This window comes from Galeopterus variegatus, unplaced genomic scaffold (genome assembly GCF_000696425.1).
Source record: "Galeopterus variegatus unplaced genomic scaffold, G_variegatus-3.0.2 Scaffold11089, whole genome shotgun sequence".
NCBI classification, from domain to species: Eukaryota; Metazoa; Chordata; class Mammalia; order Dermoptera; family Cynocephalidae; genus Galeopterus; species Galeopterus variegatus.
The window spans coordinates 16,875-40,321 of record NW_007737200.1 but is presented as its reverse complement, the minus strand read 5'-3'; the positions used below and the strand labels follow the sequence as shown (position 1 = coordinate 40,321).

Sequence of the window (23,447 nt, the reverse complement as noted above, 5' to 3'; positions counted from 1 at the left end):
GAGCTAACCGGCCATCCCTATATAGGGATCCAAACCCGTGGCTTTGGTGTTATCAGCACCATATTCTCCCAACTGAGCCATGGGCTGGCCCTACTCAATATTTGTTGAATAAAAAGTTTCTCCATTTGCTTTCTTCCTTTCATTAAACTGAATGAAACATTCTGAACAAATGATGAAAGATAAAGGCACTTATATCATTGTCGGGAATTAGTTAGTTGTTCCAGTGTTGTTTTATTTCCATCTCTCAAACTAGACTCTAACCAACATGAAGGCAGAGATACCATTACTCATCACATCAGTTTCAAACACAATGCCTCAGAAATATTTGCTGTTGTTGAACCTGTGACTGAATAAATGCAAACCTGATTAGCTAACCAATTTACCTTTAGATTGCAAATTTACTTTTAAAATTTCTCTGTACACAGCTAATTAAAGACAATGGGCATCACATTAAACTGGCAAAAAAAACAAAAATAAATTTATCTGTAATCATCTCAGCATTTGGCACAATGACCCACATTGTGGGGTCCGGGAGCATCCATTACCCTATTCTTTGTTTAACATGGCAAATACTGGTAGAACAAGATAGGTAAGGATGTGTGGGATCTGACCATGAAAATATATCAGCTCTTTGTGGGAGTCATGTCCAATTCCATGGTATCTGGCTCTCAACCCCAGACCCAAAGACTATCCCCAAGTTTTATACCTACTGGCCCACACTTCCACCATTTCGGATTTCTTCCTTCCATGATTTCTCTGGGTGCTGGTTCCTGCAGGGCCATCCTTTGAGAACAGGTGGTTTGGGGTCTCAGCAATGGGAATTGGCTTGCTCTTTCCTCTTCTGCAGCTCCTCCCGCCGCCTTGCTTGCTGTTCACTCATGCAATCCTTGAAGGCCTGCACCTGTGGCTGGCACTGCCGCCAGTCCTGGTGCTGGGCCATGCACTCCTGTACTGCAAAATGGGAGGCAGCACAGCCAGAGCGGGAGATTAGCTGGTCCAGCGGGTCCTCTTCCTCATCTTCTTTCTTCACCTGTCGGGTCCAGGTATGGCCTTGAGGGACTGAGGTTGACATCTTGGGGAGTCTATAGAACATCAATAGTGACAAAGATAAAGTAGGGATATGATTATGTATAAGGTTCCTAAACTGTTATAGCCTATTTGTATGTCTGTCTTCTCTAGGAGATTACATGTTCTTTGCAGATAGATACTGGGCTCGATTTATCTTAGTGCTCCCAGCACTAGACCTGGCAGAGAGTAGGCCTGCAAAATGGTTTGAACTAAACTGAATGAGATAATTGAGAATGCTTAACATAGCACTGAGATAATTGAGATAGTTGAGAATGCTGAACATAGCACTCAATGAGCTCAATGGATTCTACCAATGGAATTTGAATTAAGCAAAATGTCATCTTTTTGGAGAAGCCATCTCTGACCTACCTCAAAAGAATTAAACTTCTCTTTTCCTATTGGCTTTATTCTATGTCTGAAGAACAAAGGTTAACACTTGGAGGAGTACCAAATCTGCATAGGTTATGACACATGGGAGGAATGGAAAGAGTTTAGCGTGGCTGTAGCATAGAGGGTACAGAAACCAGGGGAAGAGATGAGTCTATGAGGTGAGATGGCTTTGTTAACTATACAAACATGGGAGGTGCATTTGCCCAGATCATCTGCTTCAGAGCACCCAGCAGAATGTAGCATCCAGAAGGAACTTAAAAAAGATTTGAAGAGAACTGATTTCAGCCTTTGCATAAATTTCACCATGATGGGCTGTAAAGGAAGTAGAAGGACTCCTTAATGTCTCTCCTGTGTATCTCATTCATTCAACAAATGATTATTGAGTACCTACCATGTACCAGTCACTATGCTAGAGTTGATACAGGAATGACCAAGCCAGATAAGAGTTTCTGCCTTCATGGAGTTTACAATCTAGACAAGTAAACAGGCCACTTACTACACAGTGTGTATAGATAGCTGAGACTGGGAACACAGTGGAGGGATACCTAATCCAGACAAGGGCAGGAACAGACAGGGAAGGCTTCCTGCAGGAAGTGATTTCTAAGCTAAGACTTTAAGGATGAATGGGAATTAGCCAGATGGGAAGAGTATTTCTAGCCAATGGAAGAGCAGAGGGTTGAGACAGAATTTGACATGAGGGTAATCAAAAGTTCAGTATCTGGAGAAGAAGGTATGAGAACAAGACAAGAAAAGAAACTAGCAATGTAAGTGTCTGATCATAGCAAGACTTTGCAAGCCACGTTAAGGAGTTTAAGACTTTAATACTCAGGGGAATGAGTAAGTCATAAGGGATTTAAGCACTCTATAGCTCTACACAAAACTCATTTGCTTTGGAGGCACTATAACTTAAGGGAGGAGGGGGGAAATGGGCTTTGAAGCAGACTTGGCTCGAATACCTAGCTTTGTCACTGCCTCATTGGGTATTCTTAGGCAAGTCACTTAAACTCTCTTGAAAAGTAGAGATGATAGTGTTTGTAAGGAGCCTGGTACGTCCAAAGAGCTCATTAAGTGATAGTTCCTATTACTGTACACGTTTCCTCTTTCTAAATACACTGTGAGCTCTTTAAAGGCCAGGAGCAAATATCTTAGAGCAAGAAAGGTGAAATGGAAAGTGCCTAGATCCTAAGCCAAGAGATCCAGGTTCGAATCCTAGCACCACGCTTTACTACGGAATCTTTTTTTTTTTTTTTTTTTAAAGATGACCGGTAAGGGGATCTTAACCCTTGACTTGGTGTTGTCAGCACCACGCTCAGCCAGTGAGCGAACCGGCCATCCCTATATGGGATCCGAACCCGGGGCCTTGGTGTTATCAGCACCGCACTCTCCCGAGTGAGCCACGGGCCAGCCCATACTATGCAATCTTTTTAGTTTTAGTTTCCTCATCAATAATATCTAACACAGAGATGTGTAATGAGAATTAATATAATGAATGAAAAGTGCTTGGACTACAACAGGACTCAGTACTACTGCACTCTCCCCTCCCCACCTCCTGACTTCAGTCTCCCCTGGAATAAAATGAGAACACCTCTGCTCAGAGATCAGGGCAGGCTACGTAGTTGCCAGCTGGATCGCGGAGGCTGGCCTGAACTAAGAAGGCATGGAAAGGGTGCAAAAACAGAGAAGCCAAGTGGCCAGCCCAGCTGAAGCTCCTCTCCTCATTTAAGGAAAGAACGTATGCGCACATGCGCACATGCGCGCATGCGCACCGCCTGGCGTAATCCCGTCGTTCCGCAACGCCTTCCGCGCAAGGACCGGTTCGCGGTGCTCACCGAACAGATGGGAGATGAGGACCCAAACGTACGCTCCTGTGCGGCGAGAAGCAGTTGGGGCTCTTCCGTCCTTCCTCCCAGGAAGCAGCCCTCGTGGAAACCGCGCACAAGGAAGGGGCGGGGGAACCCACTGCGAATTTTCATTGGTTGCTTTTCGATGTAGATCCCGCCCTCTGCCCTCGCCGCACCCCTTTGGGGGACCACTTCCGGGAAGGGGCGGAAAAGGCGGGCTGGCAGAGGCGGGATCAAGATGGCGGCGCCTTTGAGGATTCAGAGCGATTGGGTCCACGCTCTCAGGTGAATCCAGTCCCAGAACAGGGGCAGAGGAGACGGGTAGCGGATGTTGCCTTTGCGTCAAGGAGAGCCATGTGTGGTCCAGGATGTCCGTAGAGGTTACCTCATCGATTGTCGAGGGAGCTGGAGAGCATAGGGTCTAGAAAAAGAAGTCTCAGTCTCACGTGGTCATTGTTTTCATTCTGTGAACAGCCATCCCGAGGCCAGGGGAACATATATGCGCTGTGTGCTGCGTCAGAACCAGGATCAATGAGCTGGAGAAAGATAGGGAAACTGGGATGCAGGAAGACTCTTGGCCGAGTAGTCGTTTAGCAGATATTTATTGGTCATCAGTGATTTGTAAAAGTCACAGTACTCACCACCACTTTGTGTATGTGATGGAATCTTTGTATCCTTCTAGGCCCCTAGTTTTATATTAGGTATACTGGACGATTCTATTTAGGAAACAATGTAACACCTGCCATGTCCAGGCCCTGTGCTAGAGGCTCAATGGAGCTCAGGTGTGTAGTCTAAGTTTAAATGGTGTTTCCTGCTGTTCAATAAGCTGACGTCTTAGTTGGGAATACCCAGCAAACTATTCGTCCGTTTAACATATATTTGTTGGTCATATACTGTGCCAATTATTTCTCTAGGCATCAGGATGAGTACAGCAGTGCCATAAATGACAACTATGAGTACTAATAAGGGTTTTTCAAGTTGAAACAATGATGAAAATGAATGAAACATAGCCTCCTGCATTGAAGAAATTTACACTGTACGAGGTGGGCTAAAATAAAATACTGATTACTTAGTAGAACACAGAATGTGATAAGTAATGAAGGAAGAACAGGAACATTTATTCAGTGCCATCAAGTACCCATGACAGAATGCAGGATCAGAATCAGAGTACATTACCTGCCCCAAATAATGCTACCTAGAGCTTTCTGTCTTAAAGCTTAGGTCCTTTCCATCACACCATAAAAGTGTTAGCTTGAAGAGATGAAAATTTGGATGATTGGGGAGGTGCATTCACGGGGGCTGGCCAGTTAGCTCAGTTGGTGAGAGTGTGGTACAGGGTTTGATTCCTGTGCTAGCCAGCAGCCAAAAAAAAAAAAGGATACAACATGTAATAAGTCAGTGTGAGGTGTTAGAACACAGACCTGATTGTGTACCAGTCCCAGGTTTCAATTCCTACTTTATAGCTAGGTGACTTTAGGCAAGTCACTTGCCTCTGAGCTTCAGTTTTTTATCTTTAACATGGGGATAATAAAAGGTGTCTTGTTTAGTGTTGTAAGGATTGATGATGCTACATGCAAAATGCCTAGCACAGGGCCTGGTTTACAGTAATCTGGATAAATATCTAAATATAAACAACCTTGGGCTGGCTGGTTAGCTCATTTGGTTAGAGCACAGTGTTACAACACCAAGATCAAGCTGCCAAAAATAAATAAAGTATAAACAACCTTGATTTTTCAAAGTGAATTCCCTATTGATGGAAGTATATGAGTACTAATATAACCAACAGGTATCTATTTATTAACAATAACTATTTCTAGGGCTGGCCCGTGGCTCACTTGGGAGAGTGTGGTGCTGATAACACCAAGGCCCCGGGTTCGGATCCTATATAGGGATGGCCGGTTGGCTCACTGGCTGAGCGTGTTGCTGGTAACACCAAGCCAAGGGTTAAGATCCCCTTACTGGTCATCTTTTAGAAAAAACAAACAAACAAAAAAAACAATAACTATTTCTTCAACAAACAAACCAAGTTTAACTGTCTTAGAATAATCTGTGCCTAGATGGGAGGTTGGATTAGGTCACGTCTAAATACTATTACCAAACTGGGGATTATATGACTTTCTTTCTTCCCTTGTACCTATGGGATCCTATTCAACTTTATGTAAGCCTAATTAAGCTTTTGTTTCTTTTAATAGGAAGGATGAAGGGGAGGCCTGGCTGAGCTGTCACCCCCCAGGTAATGTCCATAAATCTATGTGCCCTCCCTTTATAGAAAAAGGATTTATTACTGCTAGAAGAAAGCTTCCTACTTTCTCCTGGCCCAGCCTCTTGCACAGTGCTCGTAGTCTGCAAACATGCTTGACCAGTCTATGCTATACTGACATCACCTCAACTCTTCCATTCCAGGGGAAGGCCTTCAAATTGGTTTTCCAATTGGAAGCCAGACTTATTGATGGAGACATTGCTGATGCATCTTAATCAGTCCCTTAGAATACAGCAGCCCCTCGTTGTATGCTAAGCAGTTCCAGAACTTCATTTGTGACTTCATGATAATTCCTAGATCTATAGCTCTGGGCTTGACCTCTCTTCAAGTTCAAGCAGAGATTGAACAGTTTGTAGACATGTCTGTTTGAAGGTCTCACTGTCATCTTGAATTACTTGACTTACTAAAGTCCAAAACCAAGCTGAGCACATTTGTTATCAAATGAGTTTTCTTTCTTTTTTCTCATTCTTCTAGGCATAAGAATGAAAAATCTGATTACTTTACCCTGCCATATCCAGATAGTTCCTAAGTCAATTTTTCCTTTGAATGACACTCCTATGTCATTCCCAGCCATTTGGTTCACATTGTAACCAGAGTAGTACCATTCCAAAAACAAATCAACCTTCCTTCTAAATTATATAAGAAAGTTTTATTTTACTGATTATTTTTCATTTCAGATGCCATTGATAGATTTTATTTCTACAAGAAATAAGGTTTTAAAAAGACTTCTTTTGAGGAAATCGATGTTGCATGGATGAAGAGCAGGTGGTAGCTAGAAAATCTCACAGTCAAGGGTCTGGTTTTATTTTTAAAGATAGGAATTAATTGAAGAAAGAGGAATTTAAAAATATAGGGTGAAGACAGAAGAGAAAAGGAAGGTAGAAGTGAAGAAGTCTTAGAAAAAAAAAGTGAAGAAAAGTAAGGTAGAAATGAAGAAAAAGTCTTAGAGGAAGGAGGAGATTGAATTAAGTCTAAGCGACAAGGACGAAAAAGGTGAGGATAAGTGCAGATGTAAATAAATGTATGGATATGAATGTGGAAATTTGAGGATGTCTTATAGCCTCAGTTTTCTTTATGAAGTTGGAGCTAGAGTCACCTCTTAAGTCAGTTCTTAAGGAAGATGGGTTTGTGTTTGTTTTTAAATAATGGCTTTATTGAAATAAACGTGTGTGCTATGTTACTTTACGTACAATATTTCTGTTTCTTAACAACCCTATGAGATAAGTACTATTAGGATTCTAGATTTTTTTTAAAGCAGCTTTATCAAGATATAATACACATACCATCAGGTTCACCTTTGTGAAGTGTACGATTCGATGGATTTTAGTATATTCACAGAGTTGTGCATTATCACCACTATCTAATTCTAGAACATTTTTATCATCCCCCTAAAAAACTCCATACCCATTAGTGGTAACTCCGCATCCTCCAGAGCTGGCAACCATTAACCTACTTCCTGTCTCTATGGATTTTGTGTACTTCGGGCATCTCATATATATGGAATCATAAAGTACTCATATGTGGCCTTTTTGTGTCTGACTTCTTTCATTTCGTAGTGTTTATCAGTACCCCACTTCTTTCTGTGGCCAGGTAATTTTCTCTTGTTTAGATACACCACATTTTATTTATCCATTCATCAATTGATGGACATTTAAATTATTTATACTTTTTGGCTGTTAGGGAGGAAGGAGGTTGTTTTGTTTTTTTGTTTGTCTGTTTTTTTAAAGATGACCGGTAAGGGGATCTTAACCCTTGACTTGGTGTTGTCAGCACCACACTCAGCCAGTGAGCTAACCAGCCATCCCTGTATGGGATCTGAACCCGTGACCTTGGTGTTATCAGCACCACACTCTCCCGAGTGAACCACAGGCCAGCTAGGAAGGAGGTTTTTTTTTTTTTTTTTGTCCTTTTTGAGACCGGCCGCACCGCGCTCAGCCAGTGAGCGCTGTGAGCACACCGGTCATCCCTATATAGGATCCGAACCCGCGGTGGGAGCACTGCTGCGTTCCCAGCACCGCACTCTCCCAAGTGCACCACGGGCTCAGCCCTAGGAAGGAGGTTTTGATGGCAGGATAGGTAGCATGAGAACTGGCTGCTGTGGGGAATGGGAGGAGCAAAGGGACTGCAAAACTTCTGAGTTTGGAAACATGAATTGTAGTGGTGCCAATCTGCACAGGTATGTCCTTTTCTGTAGCAGCACTTAACAGCTTACATATAGGAACATAGAAGGTGAGTGGTTGGATTGATGCCAGTTGTATTATGTATATAGACAAAAAAAGGACTGAGATCATTTTAGTGACTTTATAAATGTAGAAGGGTCATTGAGGGTGCTGACAGGAGATTCACTGAAATGATGTACCATGAAGGCCAGACTTAATAGGGCAGTTGGTGAAGACAGAGGGAATGTTGGAGTGTGACAAAAAGCAAAGCTCTCTCAATCCTATTTTTGTGGCATCTTAATGAAATAGCACTTCATGCCACTTCCCTGTCAAAGGCTTCTTTACTAGATCTTTAGTGCAGATTTTTACCCTGATGGTGATTCTGCTGTGATTTACCCTTCAACTACCTTTTCCATGGCTGCTATAACTAAACTGGTATATTAATTGGTTCCTCTTTCTCCCTTGTTCTTTTTGACTTTCTTTTATTCTTGGCATGGCCCTGCCTGACTTAAAGTTTTCTGTCCCTTATCTTCTTCCTAGGCTAGTCCTATCTTTCTTTCAAGATCCTGCTCAAGTCCTACCCTCTCTAGAAAACTGTCCAACTCGGGCCGGCCCGGTGGCGCACTGCTATAGTGCGCCAATTGGGAAGCGCGGTGGCGCTCCCGCCGAGGGTTCGGATCCCACATACAGACCGGCCGCTCACTGGCTGAGCGAGGGGCGGGGGCAACACCGAGGGTTGCGATCCCGTGGCCGGTCCCGGCCCGGTACGGGTGCGACACTGAGGGTTGTGATCCGTTGCCGGTCACGAAAGAAGACAAAAAGGAAAAAAAAAAAAAAAAGAAAACTGTCCAACTCTTGTGTGAATCCATGATGGTTTCTACTTTCTTCTTACTCCTAGAACTTCACTTTGGTGCAACATTTATTTTACTGAGTAACTTGTAGCACCCTGCTAGTTTCTGCATTTGAGACAGTCTAGTGGGGAAGGCAGACATGTAAACAGTGTGTTATGGGCTGTTAGAGACATGAATATATAAAGTGCAGAAGAAGAATGGAAAGTTTTTAAACTTCATTCTGCCATCTGCATATGTTTTTGTGTAAGATAATATCTTATGTAGCCCATATCACTGCAAGATCAGTATTCTACTTAGGCAAATTTTCCAGATTACTGAAGCTTAATTCTTTATTATGTATTATGTGTATATACTGTGGATAAATACATATACACATGTTGATCTTCACCTTTTATCCTGGAAGAATTACATTTCACAGCCAGTAAAAACAGATTGAGATCACTGTAGCAGCTTTCTCTATAAATTCTAGATCATATTTCTAAATCTTTGTTCCTAGCCCTTAGTCTTTCAGTGTATTCCCTCCCAAATTAGGTTCACCTAGTCAAATGCTCTTTCCACTTCACCTGACTTTTAACACAAGTACCTCTTTTTCTTTCATGGCTAAACCATCTATACAGATGCCTGAATTGAGTGAGTCTTCAAGGAAAAAATATTAAATTCTTATTTTTTGAGATATGCTTCTTTTGTGCTATATAGGAAAACCATCTTTGTATGGCAGCCTTACTTGTCAAGGAATTGGCCTAGATGGCATCCCAGAGGTTACAGCTTCAGAAGGATTTATTGTGAATGAAATAAACAAGGTAGGTTTTTATGTCCTGTAGATGGCATGGTATTCAAAACCATGGTAGTACTCATAAATCTACTATAGATATTTATACTATTACCTGTTTATCTGTGTCACCTCCATTTCATTTGCACAGTAGTCATAGTTTTTGTTGCCTTTGAGTGTCAAGAATTTTCTTTTTCTCGGGCCGGCCCGTGGCTCACTCGGGAGAGTGCGGTGCTGATAACACCAAGGCCACGGGTTCGGATCCCATATAGGGATGGCCGGTTCGCTCACTGGCTGAGCGTGATGCTGACAACACCAAGTCAAGGGTTAAGATCCCCTTACTGGTCATCTTTTTTTAAAAAAAAAGAATTTTCTTTTTCTCTTGTAGTTATATATACTTGTAAATGCAATCAAACTGCCTCTTACTTCCCTTATACCAGCTCTCATAATGCGAGCTGTGAAAGTAATTTGAAGTTTTCTGGTAGCCACACTAAAAAGGTAAAAAAAAAATAGTTGAAATTAATTTTAATGTTATATTTTATTTAACCAGTATATCTAAAATATTATTCCTACCTGTAATTAATATGTAAGAAATTACTAATGAGATATTTTACATTCCTTTTTCTTATTAAGTCTTCCCATGTACATTTTACACATACAGCACATCTCAGTTCAGACTCTAAACTTTTTTTGTAATACTTGATCTGTATTTAGGTTTCATAAAATATATAGTTGACAACATAGCAAGTAGTTTAAAACATACTTAAAAGTTTTCCAATAACTGAATCAAGTATCAGTTTTTAAAATTTAAAGAGGTTGGATGGTTAGCTCAGTTGGTTAGAGCGTGGCCTTGTAACACCAAGATCAAGGGTTCAGATCCCTGTACCAGCCAGCTGTTAAAAAAAAAAAAAGTCATAATTTAGGGGCCGGCCTGTGGCTCACTCTGGAGAGTGTGGTGCTGAAAACACCAAGGCCACAGGTTTGGATCCCTATATAGGGGTGGCCGGTTAGCTCACTTGGGAGTGTGGTTCTGACAACAAGTCAAGGGTTAAGATCCCCTTACTGGTCTTTTTAAAAAAATAATAATAAAATAAAATATGAAATAAAATAAATTTAAAATAAAATATTCAGTTCCTCATTTGCATTGGCCACATTTCAAGTGTTCAATAGCCTAATGTGGCTGGTACCTACCATATTCGATAGCATGGCCTTGCAATCTGTGTCTGACTAGGCCTTTGTGAAGAGCCTACATTAATAATACTCAACAGTTTTTCTCTTTTGGCTTTGAGGTGAGTAGCTGGCTAAGCTAAGTGTTGGAGAACCCATGATCTGCCTTGTCTTACTCATTCTGACTGCTGTAGTCAGTATGCTCTGGCCTGATGATTCTCAAAGGGTTAAACAGCCTTTTATTTTCACATGCATGCACACGTGTGTGTGTAAACTATTTTTAGTTGTAAAATATTTTGTGTATAGTGACAAGAATAGAGAGTACTTTGTTTTTCATGAAAGGTTTTTAGCAAATGTTCACTCATTATCCTTTTTGTGGGGCCCGGCCTGTGGCTCACTCGGGAGAGTGCGGTGCTGATTATCCTTTTTGTGCCGAGTAGAAGGCTACATGTTATTATATATTTTATAATTGTTTTTCATAAGTAGCTATGGTATTGTAGAAAGTGCCATTGATCTGAGTCTAAGTCTTTGTTAACTCTAACACTTATTGACTTTGTGATTTTGGACAAATAACTTAGTTCTCTGAGCCTCAATTTCTTTATCTATAAAATGGAGATAATATTCTACCTCATAGGATGGTTAATGGCAAGTGAGACTGCATATGGATGAAACTAAAATATCACAAAAGTTAGTTATTTTTATGATAACAGTTCTGTGGGATTGGTATTTTTAAATTTCCATTTTGCAGATAAGCAAACAGACTCAGAAAAGTTAATTAATCCCTAATAATCAAAGTCAGGTAGACTGTATGGTGGAATTGAAACCCAGCTCTATTGATTCCAAGTTTACCACCACCTTGCAAGCCTACATTTTTCCCAGGTATTTTGGCAGTATCCATCCATAGCCTGGGTGCTGACTTCTTTCTTCCCTTCATATTCAGGCCAGGATACAATCCTATCTCTTCAAACATCATTGCTAATTTCTGCGTGAACCTGCTGGGTGGGTTCAGACAGTAAGTGCTTATGGTTGAGCATTCATTTGTTTCCTAACTGCCTTGAGTCACTTTGCTATTTGATGTTGCTACATTGTTCTATTAAGCAATAGATTTGTCATTATGCTTAAATGCCTAACCTTGGAAGATTAAAAAAAAGTCTGACTTTGAATTTTATCTTAGTGTGGTATACTCACACTTTTTCCCCTTGGATTTTGTCTGTTTTGATATCTTCTGCCGCTTTTCTTTAAAATATTTTCATTACCAGCATGACTGTCTACTGCTGATATTGGAAGGCAGTTCAATATTTATCTTCCTCCAGAGTCTGTTGATGGATTAAAGATTGACAGGATTGATAAGCAGGAGAAAAGCACCAGTTCTTGAAATCTTTCATATGATTAGCTCCAAAGAAATTAAGTCTTCTGCGAGGAAATCCAATTCTTACGGAGGCCTGAACACTAAGCTTTTGGAGCTCCTTGTATCCTTGATGGTATGAATATTCAGCCAAGAGAATTTAGCTGACACTTTCGTTTCTGGTGCACGAGGCAGTTCCAAATCCAGGTTAGCCCTCTTGCAGCTATGTGGGGGCTTTGCCACACTGTTAGAAGCAAAAACTCATTTAATGAAAGGCCTGCAGGCAGCCAGGCATGGATATGCTGGCTAAGAAAGTGCTGTTTGTATAGATATTCTAATTCTAATTGTCTTTTATTTGTTGTTTGTTTTGGGGGGCTGGCTAGTAAGGGGATCTGAGCCTTTGACCTTGGTTTTATCAACACTGCACTCTAACTAACTGAGCTAACCTGCCACCCTAATTGTCTTTTAAAAGGACTAATCTGTAACAAGAGCATATTGATTTTTGGTGATGAGAATATTATGACTTTGAACCTGTTCCTTCTGATGAACTATGAGGACCTGTTCATGTTTGATACAAAGAGGTTCAGAAAATCTTGATCATTGAAGACATATTCATTGTCCTGCAGAGTTTCCAGAAACTTCAAAGTACTACTGCAGAAGAGATAACAGGTTAGGGGCTCTTTGGAGAGTGCAGCTCCTCAACTTCTCATAGGAGATACATACTTAAGTGGTGATATTAATCTTTTGATCTTCTGCTGATTAGAGTAAGGGACTGTCATATTTGAAGAATCCTTGAGGAAGGGTTTACCAAGCCTTTTATACCTCTACACATGCTAACTTGAAATACCAACATACTTACCTAAATGGTTACCAATGGCCTTTAGTAAGTCCTGTCACCTGAATCTAACATCTGGTTCTAGGTGTACTTTCCTACTATGCCACCAGTGTTATATCTTACTACAGTAGCTGACTACTGCAGTAGCTGTAACACACATGATAATGACTAGGCAAAATGCATGGGGCATTATAATACAGCTGTGTGACAGTTACCAGTCTGTGAACGTCTACATTCAGTTTAAGTCCTAGGTATGAATGATACTGCAAGCCTGACCTGGGCCCATACATTGTATGGTATACTATAATTTACCAATTTTCTCTGGTAACTGTAAATGTTAAGTCTAACATTTTTTCTGAAAGTTCTTATAGGCAGCAAGGGTTTGTTACTGGACAGCTGCCAAAAAAAAGAAAGAAAGAAAAAGATAATGGCATCTGAGTGATACCAAATTACATTGCAGCCCTCTGCAGTAAAAGGAGTGCTGAGCTTTGAAGGAGTGATAGTTTTGTGGGCTGGGGAAGGAGGATTAGAGAAGGTACACTTAGAAGATGAGAATTTCCTGTAGTCCTAATGTTTTCTTTAAGAGGCTTCGTCACATTGGAATAACTTACTGATGGACTTTATCTTTTCCTGTTTAGAAAAGCATTCATATTTCATGTCCAAAGGAAAGTGCATCTTCTAAGTTTTTGGCACCATACACTACTTTTTCCAGAATTCATACAAAGAGTGTAAGTATTTTGATAAGATGAAGAGAAAATGTAATTAGCATATTAATTTTTCATTTTATTTGCTTGCCTAGTGGTATAAACATATTCATAATTAATATGGCTTTCATTATTGTAAGATGATACAGCTGAGGCAGTGTGATATGTTTGGCAAAATTGGTGCTTGGGTCCACATAGAATATGTGTGCAAACATACTGATAATCTTAGAAATTGTGTGTTTTAGCAGAGCTATTTACCAGCTTTTGTGTAATGATATAATGCTGATACTTGCATAATATGCCACTGCTCATATTTTATTCCTTTGCTTACAGGACAGGGACATTTTCTCAAAATTCCAAATATACCATATTGAGGAATAATTTTCAAAGGTCTTTGTAATAAAGTTCTTTTGACTACCATGGGCTTTTTGGAAGCAGAAGTGAGAAATTGGTGGATGAAGTGATTATATTAAAGCTATCCACTTCTTACCGTGTACATTTTTAAAAAGACCTATTTTTTACCCTGATTGCAAAATGAATATACATTTATGATTAAAATTTAAGGGTTCGGCCCATGGCTCACTCGGGAGAGTGCAGTGCTGATGGCATCAAGGCCACGGGTTCAGATCCCATATAGGGATGGCTGGTTAGCTCACTGGGTGAGTGTGGTGCTGACAACACCAAGTCAAGAATTAAGATCCCCTTACCGGTCATCTTAAAAAAAAAAAAGAAAGAAAGAAACTGAAAATTCTGTAACCTAAAGATAACTGTTGTGAGCTTTTGTTATATAGCCTTTATTAATAATAATCGTAGTAAGAGCTAACATTTATTGCCTAATATGAGCCAGTACCATGCTAAACTGCATATTATTATTTTACTTAATTCTCTCAGTCTTTACTTTAAATATTTTACTGAAATAGATTTTTATAGTACGTTCTGTTTTATAACTTGTTTCTTATTACTTAATATCTCCCTTATTTTGTCATCTTTCTATGTATTCTTTCAAGAGCTGCATAGTATTTCATTGTATGGCTTTACTATAATTTATTTTTCCCCTTTTACATTATTGGGCATTTAAGTGTTTCTAGTTTCATGACTTCATATGTTTACGAGTATGCTTGTAGCTAAATTTTTGCTGACAAAGATAGGAAGAAATGAGAATACACTTGTAAAAGTGGAATTGCTGAGTCTTAGGGTTTACAAATGCTAAGGCTTTTGGTATGTTCTAACTGACATCCACTAAACTGCTTTGTGGAGTCAATTGTTACTCTGTATTTCCTCTGTAAAGAATGCTGGCTGATATCCACAGCATGTTGGTGGCTCATAAGATCTTCTCTATCATGTTTGCACACTTCTGCCACTACCGTTTAAGTTAAATGCTTACTGGGAGTTAGTTGTAATGCCAGTTATATTATTTTTGAAATTATGTAAATTGATTAAATATTGTGTTTAACCAATGAAATATGACTGTGAAAAGGCAGAGAGCAATTTCTTTTAAAACTAAGTTGATTGCTTTATAAAGACTTGGTAAAGATGAGTGCCATTAATAGTATATAGGTGAAAGGTAAATGCAAAATGTTAGGGAGAAGATTTTTTTTAAAAAACCCTAGATGGTGGGGCTGATCGGTTAGCGCAGTTGGTTAGAGCGACGTGTTGTAACACCAAGGTCAAGGGTTCAGATCCCTGTACTGGCTAGCTGCCAAACAAAAACAAAAACAAAACCTTAGATGAATTTTTGTTCTTAGATTGCTTTGTAAATGTGAGTAAAGATTTGCATTGCTTTAAAGAAACTGCAATTTGTAAATTGTGCCTTTTGGTTATGGTTTAGGACAAGAAAGACAATATAATAATCAGTGGACTAATGAAATAGTGAATTTTAGTGTACATTTATATATTTAGTGACTAAGGAATAGATCTTTAGCTTTGGACTCTTACCTAGGTTTATATCCTGGCTCTGCTGTGTCACCTTGAGGAATTTACTTAATCACCCCTTGAGCCTCAGATTCCTCATCTAAAAAATGGGAATAATACCTAACTTACAGATTTTTAGGGGATTATATGAGGTAGTGTCTGTTACATGCCTGGCACATAATAGATGTTCTGTAAATATTAGTTCCCTTTCCTCTTTTCCTTTAACAAAAGTTTGGATTAAGGAGATAGCTGGCATAACCTATAATCTATTCTTCAATTCCTATCACTTTGGAAGAAATAAATAGTTCAGGCCTAATTTCTTTTTGGGGCTATTGTATAAGTCCATTTTTGTTGCTTATAACAAAATATATGGAACTGGGCGATTTATAAGAAAACAAAATGTATTGCTTATAATTTCAGATGCTGGGAAGTTCAAAGTCCAGGGAACACATCTGATGTGAGTCTTGGTGGCAACAGTGACCCACGGGTCTCACATGGCAGAAAATGGTGGAGCAGAGAGAGAGCAAGCTCGTCATGCACTCTCCTTTTAAAGCCCCTAGAATCATGCCCATGACCACCATTATTATTCCATTCACAACAGCATGGTGCTATAATCTAATCACCTCTTCAAGGCCCCACCTTTCAATTACCATAATAGGATTTCCCACATCAGCAGTAACAGTGGGAATTAAGCTTCCAACATATGAAATTTGGGGGACACAATTCAGTCAGTCTACAGCAGCTAGGAATTGGGGCCCCGAGAATAAGTAACAAAGGTAAATAACACGATGTCCTTGTCCCCTCCAGGGACAGTATAGTAACTGAGAGGATACAATACTATATATCAGGGCTTCTCAGCCTTGGCACTATTGACATCTTGGACTGGATTCTTTATTGTAGGAGGCTGTTCTATGCCTCATAGAGTATTTAACAGTATCCCTGACCTCTACCTACAAGATGCCAGTAAGACACCCATTTCCCCCCTTCTCCCAGTTATGCCAGCCAAAAACGTTTTTTAGACATTTTCAGGTGTCCTGTAGGGAGCAAATTTGCCTGGGTTGACGAGCACTACAATGTATGAATATAGTGCTGTGGACTAATGAGGGAAGACGTGATGAAATTCTTGGGCGAGTTGGAAAAGCCACTTACCTTTTGAGAAGTAGATCATGTTTTAAAAAATCATTAACTGTGCCCCTTTTCTGTGTCTTATTCTCCCTTTCCCTTATTTGAGCTTATTAAGAAATGATTCATACACTTATTAATCAACTACTATATTCCAGGTACTCTCCTGGGCACCAAGTCTATAGCAATGAATGAAACTAATGACTGGCTGTGAGATATGAGATAAAATGAGTTGGGATAATTCTAGAAATTTTGGCCTGAGGACCGGCCCAGTGGCGCACTGCTACAGTGCGCTGCTTGAGAAGGGCGGCGGCGCTCCCGCCGAGGGTTCGGATCCCACATGCAGACCGGCCGCTCACTGGCTGAGCGAGGAGCGGGGGCAACACCGAGGGTTGCGATCCCGTTGCCGGTCCCGGTCTGGTACGGGCGCGACACTGAGGGTTGCGATCCGTTGCCGGTCACTAAAAAAGACAAAAAAAAAAAAAAAAAAGAAATTTTGGCCTGAGAAATGAGTGAACTGTGATGCCATTTACTAATTGGAGGAGCAGCAGTTGTATTGGTATGGAGTAGGGAGAAATAAGAGGTCTGTTTGAACATGTTAAATTTGAGGTGTTTGCTGCAGCAAAAGTAGATGCCTAGCAGGCAGTTGGATAGATGCCACCTGAATCAGGAAAGAGGTTGAAGTAGGTTGCTTACAATGGAAAAATCCACAATTAACAGATACTGTATTCTGAAGAACCAAAATGAAGAAGAAAAGTCTTAGAAAATGTTAGTATTGGCCCATATATCCCTATAGTTTTTGCCAAACTTATTTTAATTGGCATAGAACAAAGTAAAATGAAAGGTTGGATAAAGCCAAGGTCTTTAATTTTTCCTTAGTGATTTAAGTCATGTGGGAATTGTTGTTGCTGGGAATATGTTAGGGATTATATATCTCAGTCCCACATTTCTAGAAATTTTCAATTGTTTTTTAATAAAAAAGGTATGTATATGAAAGCGACTTGGCATTCTGATCATGGCTTATGAATGAAGCAATTGCTGATGGTGACACTGCAAAAGTGAATCTGAGAATTCTCTATTCCATATTCTGAAAGATCTGTATCTATACCTATATATAGATATATATGGAAGTATATTTGCTCTTCTTTGAATCTTCTGGTGCATCTTGGAAGCTGTTTTGTTTTTTTTTAAACAAAGTGCTACAAGTTTATTAATGTAACATATCCTAGTATGTATCAAAGTTTCAAGAAGGTCATTTTGAATCTCAAATAAGAAATCATAACATTCAGTATTAATTAAAAAGGAAAATAAAAGATGGTGGTGATGATTTATGGGCTTTAGTCCACAATGAAAATACAAAAAACAGTGTTTATTTTGGTGGTCTGTGTTGATGCCATATTTCTCCTTGAGAAGCTTCAGCTGTTCCTCCTCCTTTTCTGTATTCAACTTCTGAAATGCCTTGTTGGCATTATAGTACAAAACCACAAGGTATCTGTTACAAACATTGAATTCTGATAGGTGATCCCATGAGTTCTTGGCAACAAAAATGTCTTCATAGACTACATAAGCTGTTCCTCTAATTTCTGGTGTGTTCCCCACTCTGAATTGATTAATAGGTCCATACTTCTCAAATACACCATACATTTGTTCAGCTGCGATTTTGTATGGTAAATTTCTTATATACAAAATCTGATCTACTTCTGGTGGAAGGCAAATGAATGTTTGTCCTCTTGGCCACTCACGTCGCCATCTTGGCAGGCTGACAAGGTTACAGCAACAAATACTGGAATTCCTCTGGACACCTGCGGAGCTCTCTCGGCTTTGAGTACAACACCACATATCAGTTGCAAGGCATCAATATCGAGGCTCCACTCAAAGCTGTTTCAGCACTGCCGGAACAATCCCGTCTCATGCCAAGATGTGCTGACATATATCCCCTTTCAAAAAGACTCCCAGTGCAAAAGGAGCCTGGAAGATTATCTTTTGTGTAAGTGGGTTCTGAAGAATTAGGAGAGGTATGTTAATTTTAAAATAAAATAGCAAAAGATGGAAACTCTGGACATGATATGGAGATAGGGAAAATTTTTTAGCTGAAACAGAAAACTACAAATGATTGATTACAGGAATATCTTTTTGTTTAGAGAAATAGAAGCTTTTGGCTCCAACCTAATGGGGAGGTTGTTGATGATACTTCAGCATTCATATCAAACACATGTCTTTTGTGTTGGGAATCATAGGCTTGAATATGTTTTGGAGGAGTGTGAAACAAGGGAGGTTTATAACGTATCTCAAGGGAATTTCATTATTTGTAACATTGATTGTTTTATCTTTTGAACAGATAACATGCCTGGATATTTCCAGTGGAGGAGGTCTTGGTGTGTCTTCTAGTACTGATGGGAGCATGAAGATCTGGCAGGCTTCCAATGGAGAACTCAGAGTAAAGGAATTGGATACATTTTTAGGGTCTGATACATGAAGGGTGGTCTGACAAATCTTGTACTGGGTAATGGAAGGAAGAGTGAGCCATTCTAAAAATGTAGGACAACTGCTGATCAGCTGATCTCTGTTCTCCCATTTGTTAATTGGAGAACCATTCTCAAGCTTAGTGATTTGCCACTACAGAGTGGGGCTGGAGCAGTTGAGGAGCCCAGCAAGTGAATGTCTAAGTGGGTGGGCCCTCGGTTTGAACTGCCTTCAGTGATTGGTTTCCAAGACTAGAGTAGCTAGGCTGTTAGATTGAACATACTGAGCTTCCAACTATACAGAGTTCCCAAGCCTTGGCAGCCTCTTTTACTTTGAACTAGACCTAGGGATGGTTGTGAGAGCCATGGAATTCAGTTCCACAACATCTGTAGTTAAATCCCAAGAAAGGGAGCCAACAGCTCTTGGAACACTACATGGTGACAAACAAGCTAAAGAGATCCTTTGGACATTCTTACTGTTAAATTCCAACATGCAGATGTAGCATGTAGGTATTTCATTTAAAGGATGAAAGATATAGGAGGTAAGAGAACATCAAGGGATGGACAAGACAACTAGCTTGGAATTTTCTTTTGTTTTTCCAGAGAGTATTGGAAGGACATGTATTTGATGTGAATTGTTGCAGGTTTTTCCCATCAGGCCTTGTGGTTCTGAGTGGGGGAATGGATGCGCAGCTGAAGATCTGGTCAGCTGAAGATGCTAGCTGTGTGGTGACCTTCAAAGGTCACAAAGGAGGTATGTAGGGCGATTTTTCCAAAAAGCTTCTCTAATGATTCATAGAGACAAATCACTGAAAAAATAGAGAGAAAAGCTCATTATTCACAAACACAAATAATTCATCCAATTTGCCATTTAGATGAGCTGCTATTCCCCAAGAACTAGTCTTGTTATTGCTATCTAAAACTGTCTTACACAGATAGTTGTATTCCACAATTAAAAAGGGGGAAAAAAATCCACACCAGGAGATCATTTACTTGTGTATGGCGGGCGGGGGGAGGAAGAAAGAGAGAGAGGTGTACCCACATTTTCTCCTTGTTATTCTTTTGGCAGAGGTGACAGTAAAAGCTGGGTAACAAATGGCTGTATCACCAAACATCAAAGATACCATTGATTCCCATGGATTTAAATTACAGTTGAAATTTTAAAAGTGCTTTAGCCATATAACCAGTTAATACTGGTTGAGCATCCATAATCTGAAAATCCAAAGTCCAAAATGCTCCATTGAGCAAGCATTTCCTCTGAGCATCATGTCAGCACTCAAAAAATTGGATTTTGGAGCATTCCAAATTTTGGATTTTCAATTTAGAGGTGCTCAATCTGAATCTCATTGTAGAGACAGTGAGAACATCTTCCCTTTCTAATTGATTGATTTGTTGGAAAAAGGTGTATCATTTAGAGATGTTTTATCCTTAATTGGAATATTAAAAAAGTGATAAATATGTTAGTCTTATTTTACAAGTTTGGATTTTTTTTTTTTTTTGAAAGATGACCGGTAAGGGGATCTCAACCCTTGGCTTGGTGTTGTCAGCACCACGCTCAGCCAGTGAGCGAACCGGCCACCCCTATATGGGATCCGAACCCGTGGCCTTGGTGTTATCAGCACCGCACTCTACCGAGTGAGCCACAGGCCGGCCCTAGTTTGGATATTTTTAAAAATGTAATAACATCTCCAAATAGTTTGTTTTGATCCCTCTTTTGGAACCATAATACACATTGTCTGATAACTCATTTGGGAACTAATTATGTATTGCTTTTGGTATTTAAGCCAGTGTTTTTGCCCGTGAACCCCACTGAATTGTCTTTTTTTTTTTTTTTTTTTTTTTTAAAGATGACCGGTAAGGGGATCTCAACCCTTGGCTTGGTGTTGTCAGCACCACGCTCAGCCAGTGAGCAAACCGGCCATCCCTATATAGGATCCGAACCCATGGCCTTGGTGTTATTAGCACCGCACTCTACCGAGTGAGCCACGGGCCGGCCCTAACCCCACTGAATTGTAAGTTGTGTGTAGAGATCAAGATTTAAGTTTTAATATTTCTTTCTCTTTTTTTTTTGGTGGCTGGCCAATATGGGAATTTGAACTCTTGACCTTGGTGTTACCAGCACCATGCTCTCCCAAGTGAGCTAACCAGCCAGCCCTAATATTTCTTTATGATGGTTTGTCAGATTACATGCAGATGATTTAGCAAACACATGTGTTAACCCTAGCAAATAAATGGTTTACTTCCAAGACTAAAAGTACATGGGTACATTGAGAAGGAATAGAAACAATATGCAGAGTCTTCCTCACATTTAGCCTGAAGAACTGAAAAGTCTAAGAAGTCAGAGTGGCCTGCAAAGTTGAGGAGTTCAGGAGCCAAAAGAGTCTAGAAAAACTCTGAGGGATTCACCTCAGATCTGGCCATTGCCTGAATATTTAGGGTACAGGGAAACTTTTCAGTGGAATAAGGCATGACTGTACGCGTTGAACTTAACAAGGTATATATTCAACATCAATGCACACTCAGTTTATGAATACCTTTGGACCACTGCAGTTGATGAGTGTGCCTGCCACAGGAATCCTCGGTGAGTCTCCCAACATTCTTCAGTTCTCCACAAGAATGTGTGTCCTTTAGCTTAGAGTGAATAACAGAATGTTTACTAATATGATTAAAGCTTTTATTCATATAGTTTTTCTGTTCTTTTGGCCTTGTGAGAAAGTGCTGGGGTGGGGGTAAGGTGCTTCTGTAGAGTATAACAACCCTGACTTTTTTTTCCTTGAGAGGAGGGTTTTTAATAGATTGAATGAAATGATACCCTACAGGAGAAATGACATGAGGTCAGATCCAAGCTGATGTCTGTCAGGTCTTGAATGCTCCTTTCCACTTAGTTCTGTAAAGTAGCCCTTGCTTTGGGGTTGCCCATTCTTTCACAACAGAGATCAAAAATCATTATCGGGCCGGCCCGGTGGCGCACTGCTACAGTGCGCCGCTTGGGAGCGCGGTGGTGCTCCCGCCGAGGGTTCGGATCACACATACAGACCGGCCGCTCACTGGCTGAGCGAGGTGCAGGCGGAGCACCGAGGGTTGCGATCCCGTTGCCGGTCACGAAAAAAGACGAAAAGGAAAAAAAAAAAATCATTATCAATCTCTAATAGCTTAACAGCATATGAGTTACCCTCCAGCCAAGTGACTTCCAAATTGCTTTGTATGGCTCCTTTTATTATTCTTGAGTTATGAGATGTTGAAGCATTTTATTAGCCAAAGCCATGAACCATATAAAAAAGTAGAATAAAGAATTGCACCTGCATTTTTTATTTTTAATGGTTTCACAAGTGGTGACTAAGAAGCAGAAAATAGTGTTGAAAGCAAACATGGTCCTTTATTACTAAGGTAGGTCTCTGGCAAGCAAAATATAAAAGAAAATACAAGGAAGACTGGACTGAACATAGCCTGATGCTTATTGCAGAAAACCATTAGGAGAATAATGAAGTAGCTATGTACGGAGGTCTGTTGGGAATGGTAACCTTTTGTCAGTTTAATTAATCCTCTGACTTGCTTCTGCTTCTAGTAGATGAACACGTGATAGAAAGGGAGGCAGTGCAATAGAGTGGTTAAACATGGGATTTGGAGACAGGCAAATCTTGCTTTAAATCATAACTCTGCCACTTACAGATTGTGGCCTTGGAAAATGGCTTAACTTTTCTGAGCCTTAATTTCCTCATATGTAAATGGGGATAGTAGTATTAAATGAGATAGTACATATTAAGGATTTAGCACAATCCTTGGTATAGAGTAAGTACTCAATAAGTGTTATTATTTGTATAAGACATAATCTAAGCTTTAATCCCTGCCAGGAAATGTAAGCCTTACAATATTTTTTTTTGGTGGCTGGTTGGTATGGGGATCTGAACCCTTGACCTTGGTGTTATGACACTGCACTTTAAACAACTGAGCTAACTGGCCAGCCCTATAATGTTTTAATGTACTTGCCAAATGTGAAAGCAGAAATTGTTATTTCTAATAGAATAAACATTTCCAATAGAAACAAATATGATCCTAGTTAATACATGTTTGGTCCCCCAAATACTTTATATATATTCTTTAAATGTATATAAATTGATCCCCCAATGGTATATATTTATATTTTTAATATATAATTAATGAATTAGTGTGTTCCTTACTTAATAAGGAGAGGCAAGGTTTCTGTGTGTTTTATGAATCTTTCAAATGGAAAGATAAACTAAAAGTGTTTTTGTGTTTGTAATATATGAATTTAATAAGTAGCTCTAAAGTGAATTTTAATCAGTTTGAAGTTTAATTGCCCAGGCTGTTTAATTAAGGTTAGTGAATTTGGGGGTATACATTTATAATCCTAGTTTGTGTAATAAGCATTACATCTTTCATAATCAATGAAACATTGGGACCAAGTGAAACCCCATTTCAGTTGACTAGTTGGTTGAGTTTTTCTGCTCACCAGGGTAGTAGAAATACTTATATTTGTAGAATAATTTTAAGAAACCAAGCTGCATTTTCATCACTTGGGCTATTATTTTCAATCTCTTAGGT

General features: G+C 39.8%; 2 protein-coding genes across 3 annotated transcripts in view; one reads left to right on the top strand and one right to left on the bottom strand.

The window, feature by feature from the left end:
• Window positions 1-197: 197 nt before the first annotated feature.
• LOC103610400 (cytochrome c oxidase assembly factor 4 homolog, mitochondrial) lies at window positions 198-3,363 on the bottom strand. 2 transcript variants are annotated; one of them, XM_008594578.1, is made up of 2 exons: window positions 3,288-3,363; window positions 198-1,082 (listed from the first exon to the last, which is right to left on the bottom strand). In XM_008594578.1, the coding sequence occupies exon 2, from the start codon at window positions 1,070-1,072 to the stop codon at window positions 809-811; it is 264 nt and encodes an 87-aa protein (XP_008592800.1). In that variant the 5' UTR covers window positions 1,073-1,082; window positions 3,288-3,363; the 3' UTR covers window positions 198-808. The 2 variants fall into 2 exon arrangements, with proteins under 2 accessions (XP_008592800.1, XP_008592801.1); XM_008594579.1 differs by lacking the exon at window positions 3,288-3,363 and adding an exon at window positions 3,044-3,138.
• Window positions 3,364-3,529: 166 nt separating this feature from the next.
• Window positions 3,530-23,447, top strand: part of PAAF1 (proteasomal ATPase-associated factor 1) — a 32,034-nt gene continuing 12,116 nt past the window's right edge. Inside the window, exons 1-6 of the mRNA XM_008594577.1 lie at window positions 3,530-3,584; window positions 5,492-5,532; window positions 9,266-9,369; window positions 13,324-13,413; window positions 18,761-18,859; window positions 19,488-19,638. Coding sequence (XP_008592799.1) covers window positions 3,538-3,584; window positions 5,492-5,532; window positions 9,266-9,369; window positions 13,324-13,413; window positions 18,761-18,859; window positions 19,488-19,638 — 532 coding nt within the window. The 5' untranslated portion in view covers window positions 3,530-3,537. The remainder of the gene's footprint in view (window positions 3,585-5,491; window positions 5,533-9,265; window positions 9,370-13,323; window positions 13,414-18,760; window positions 18,860-19,487; window positions 19,639-23,447) is intronic.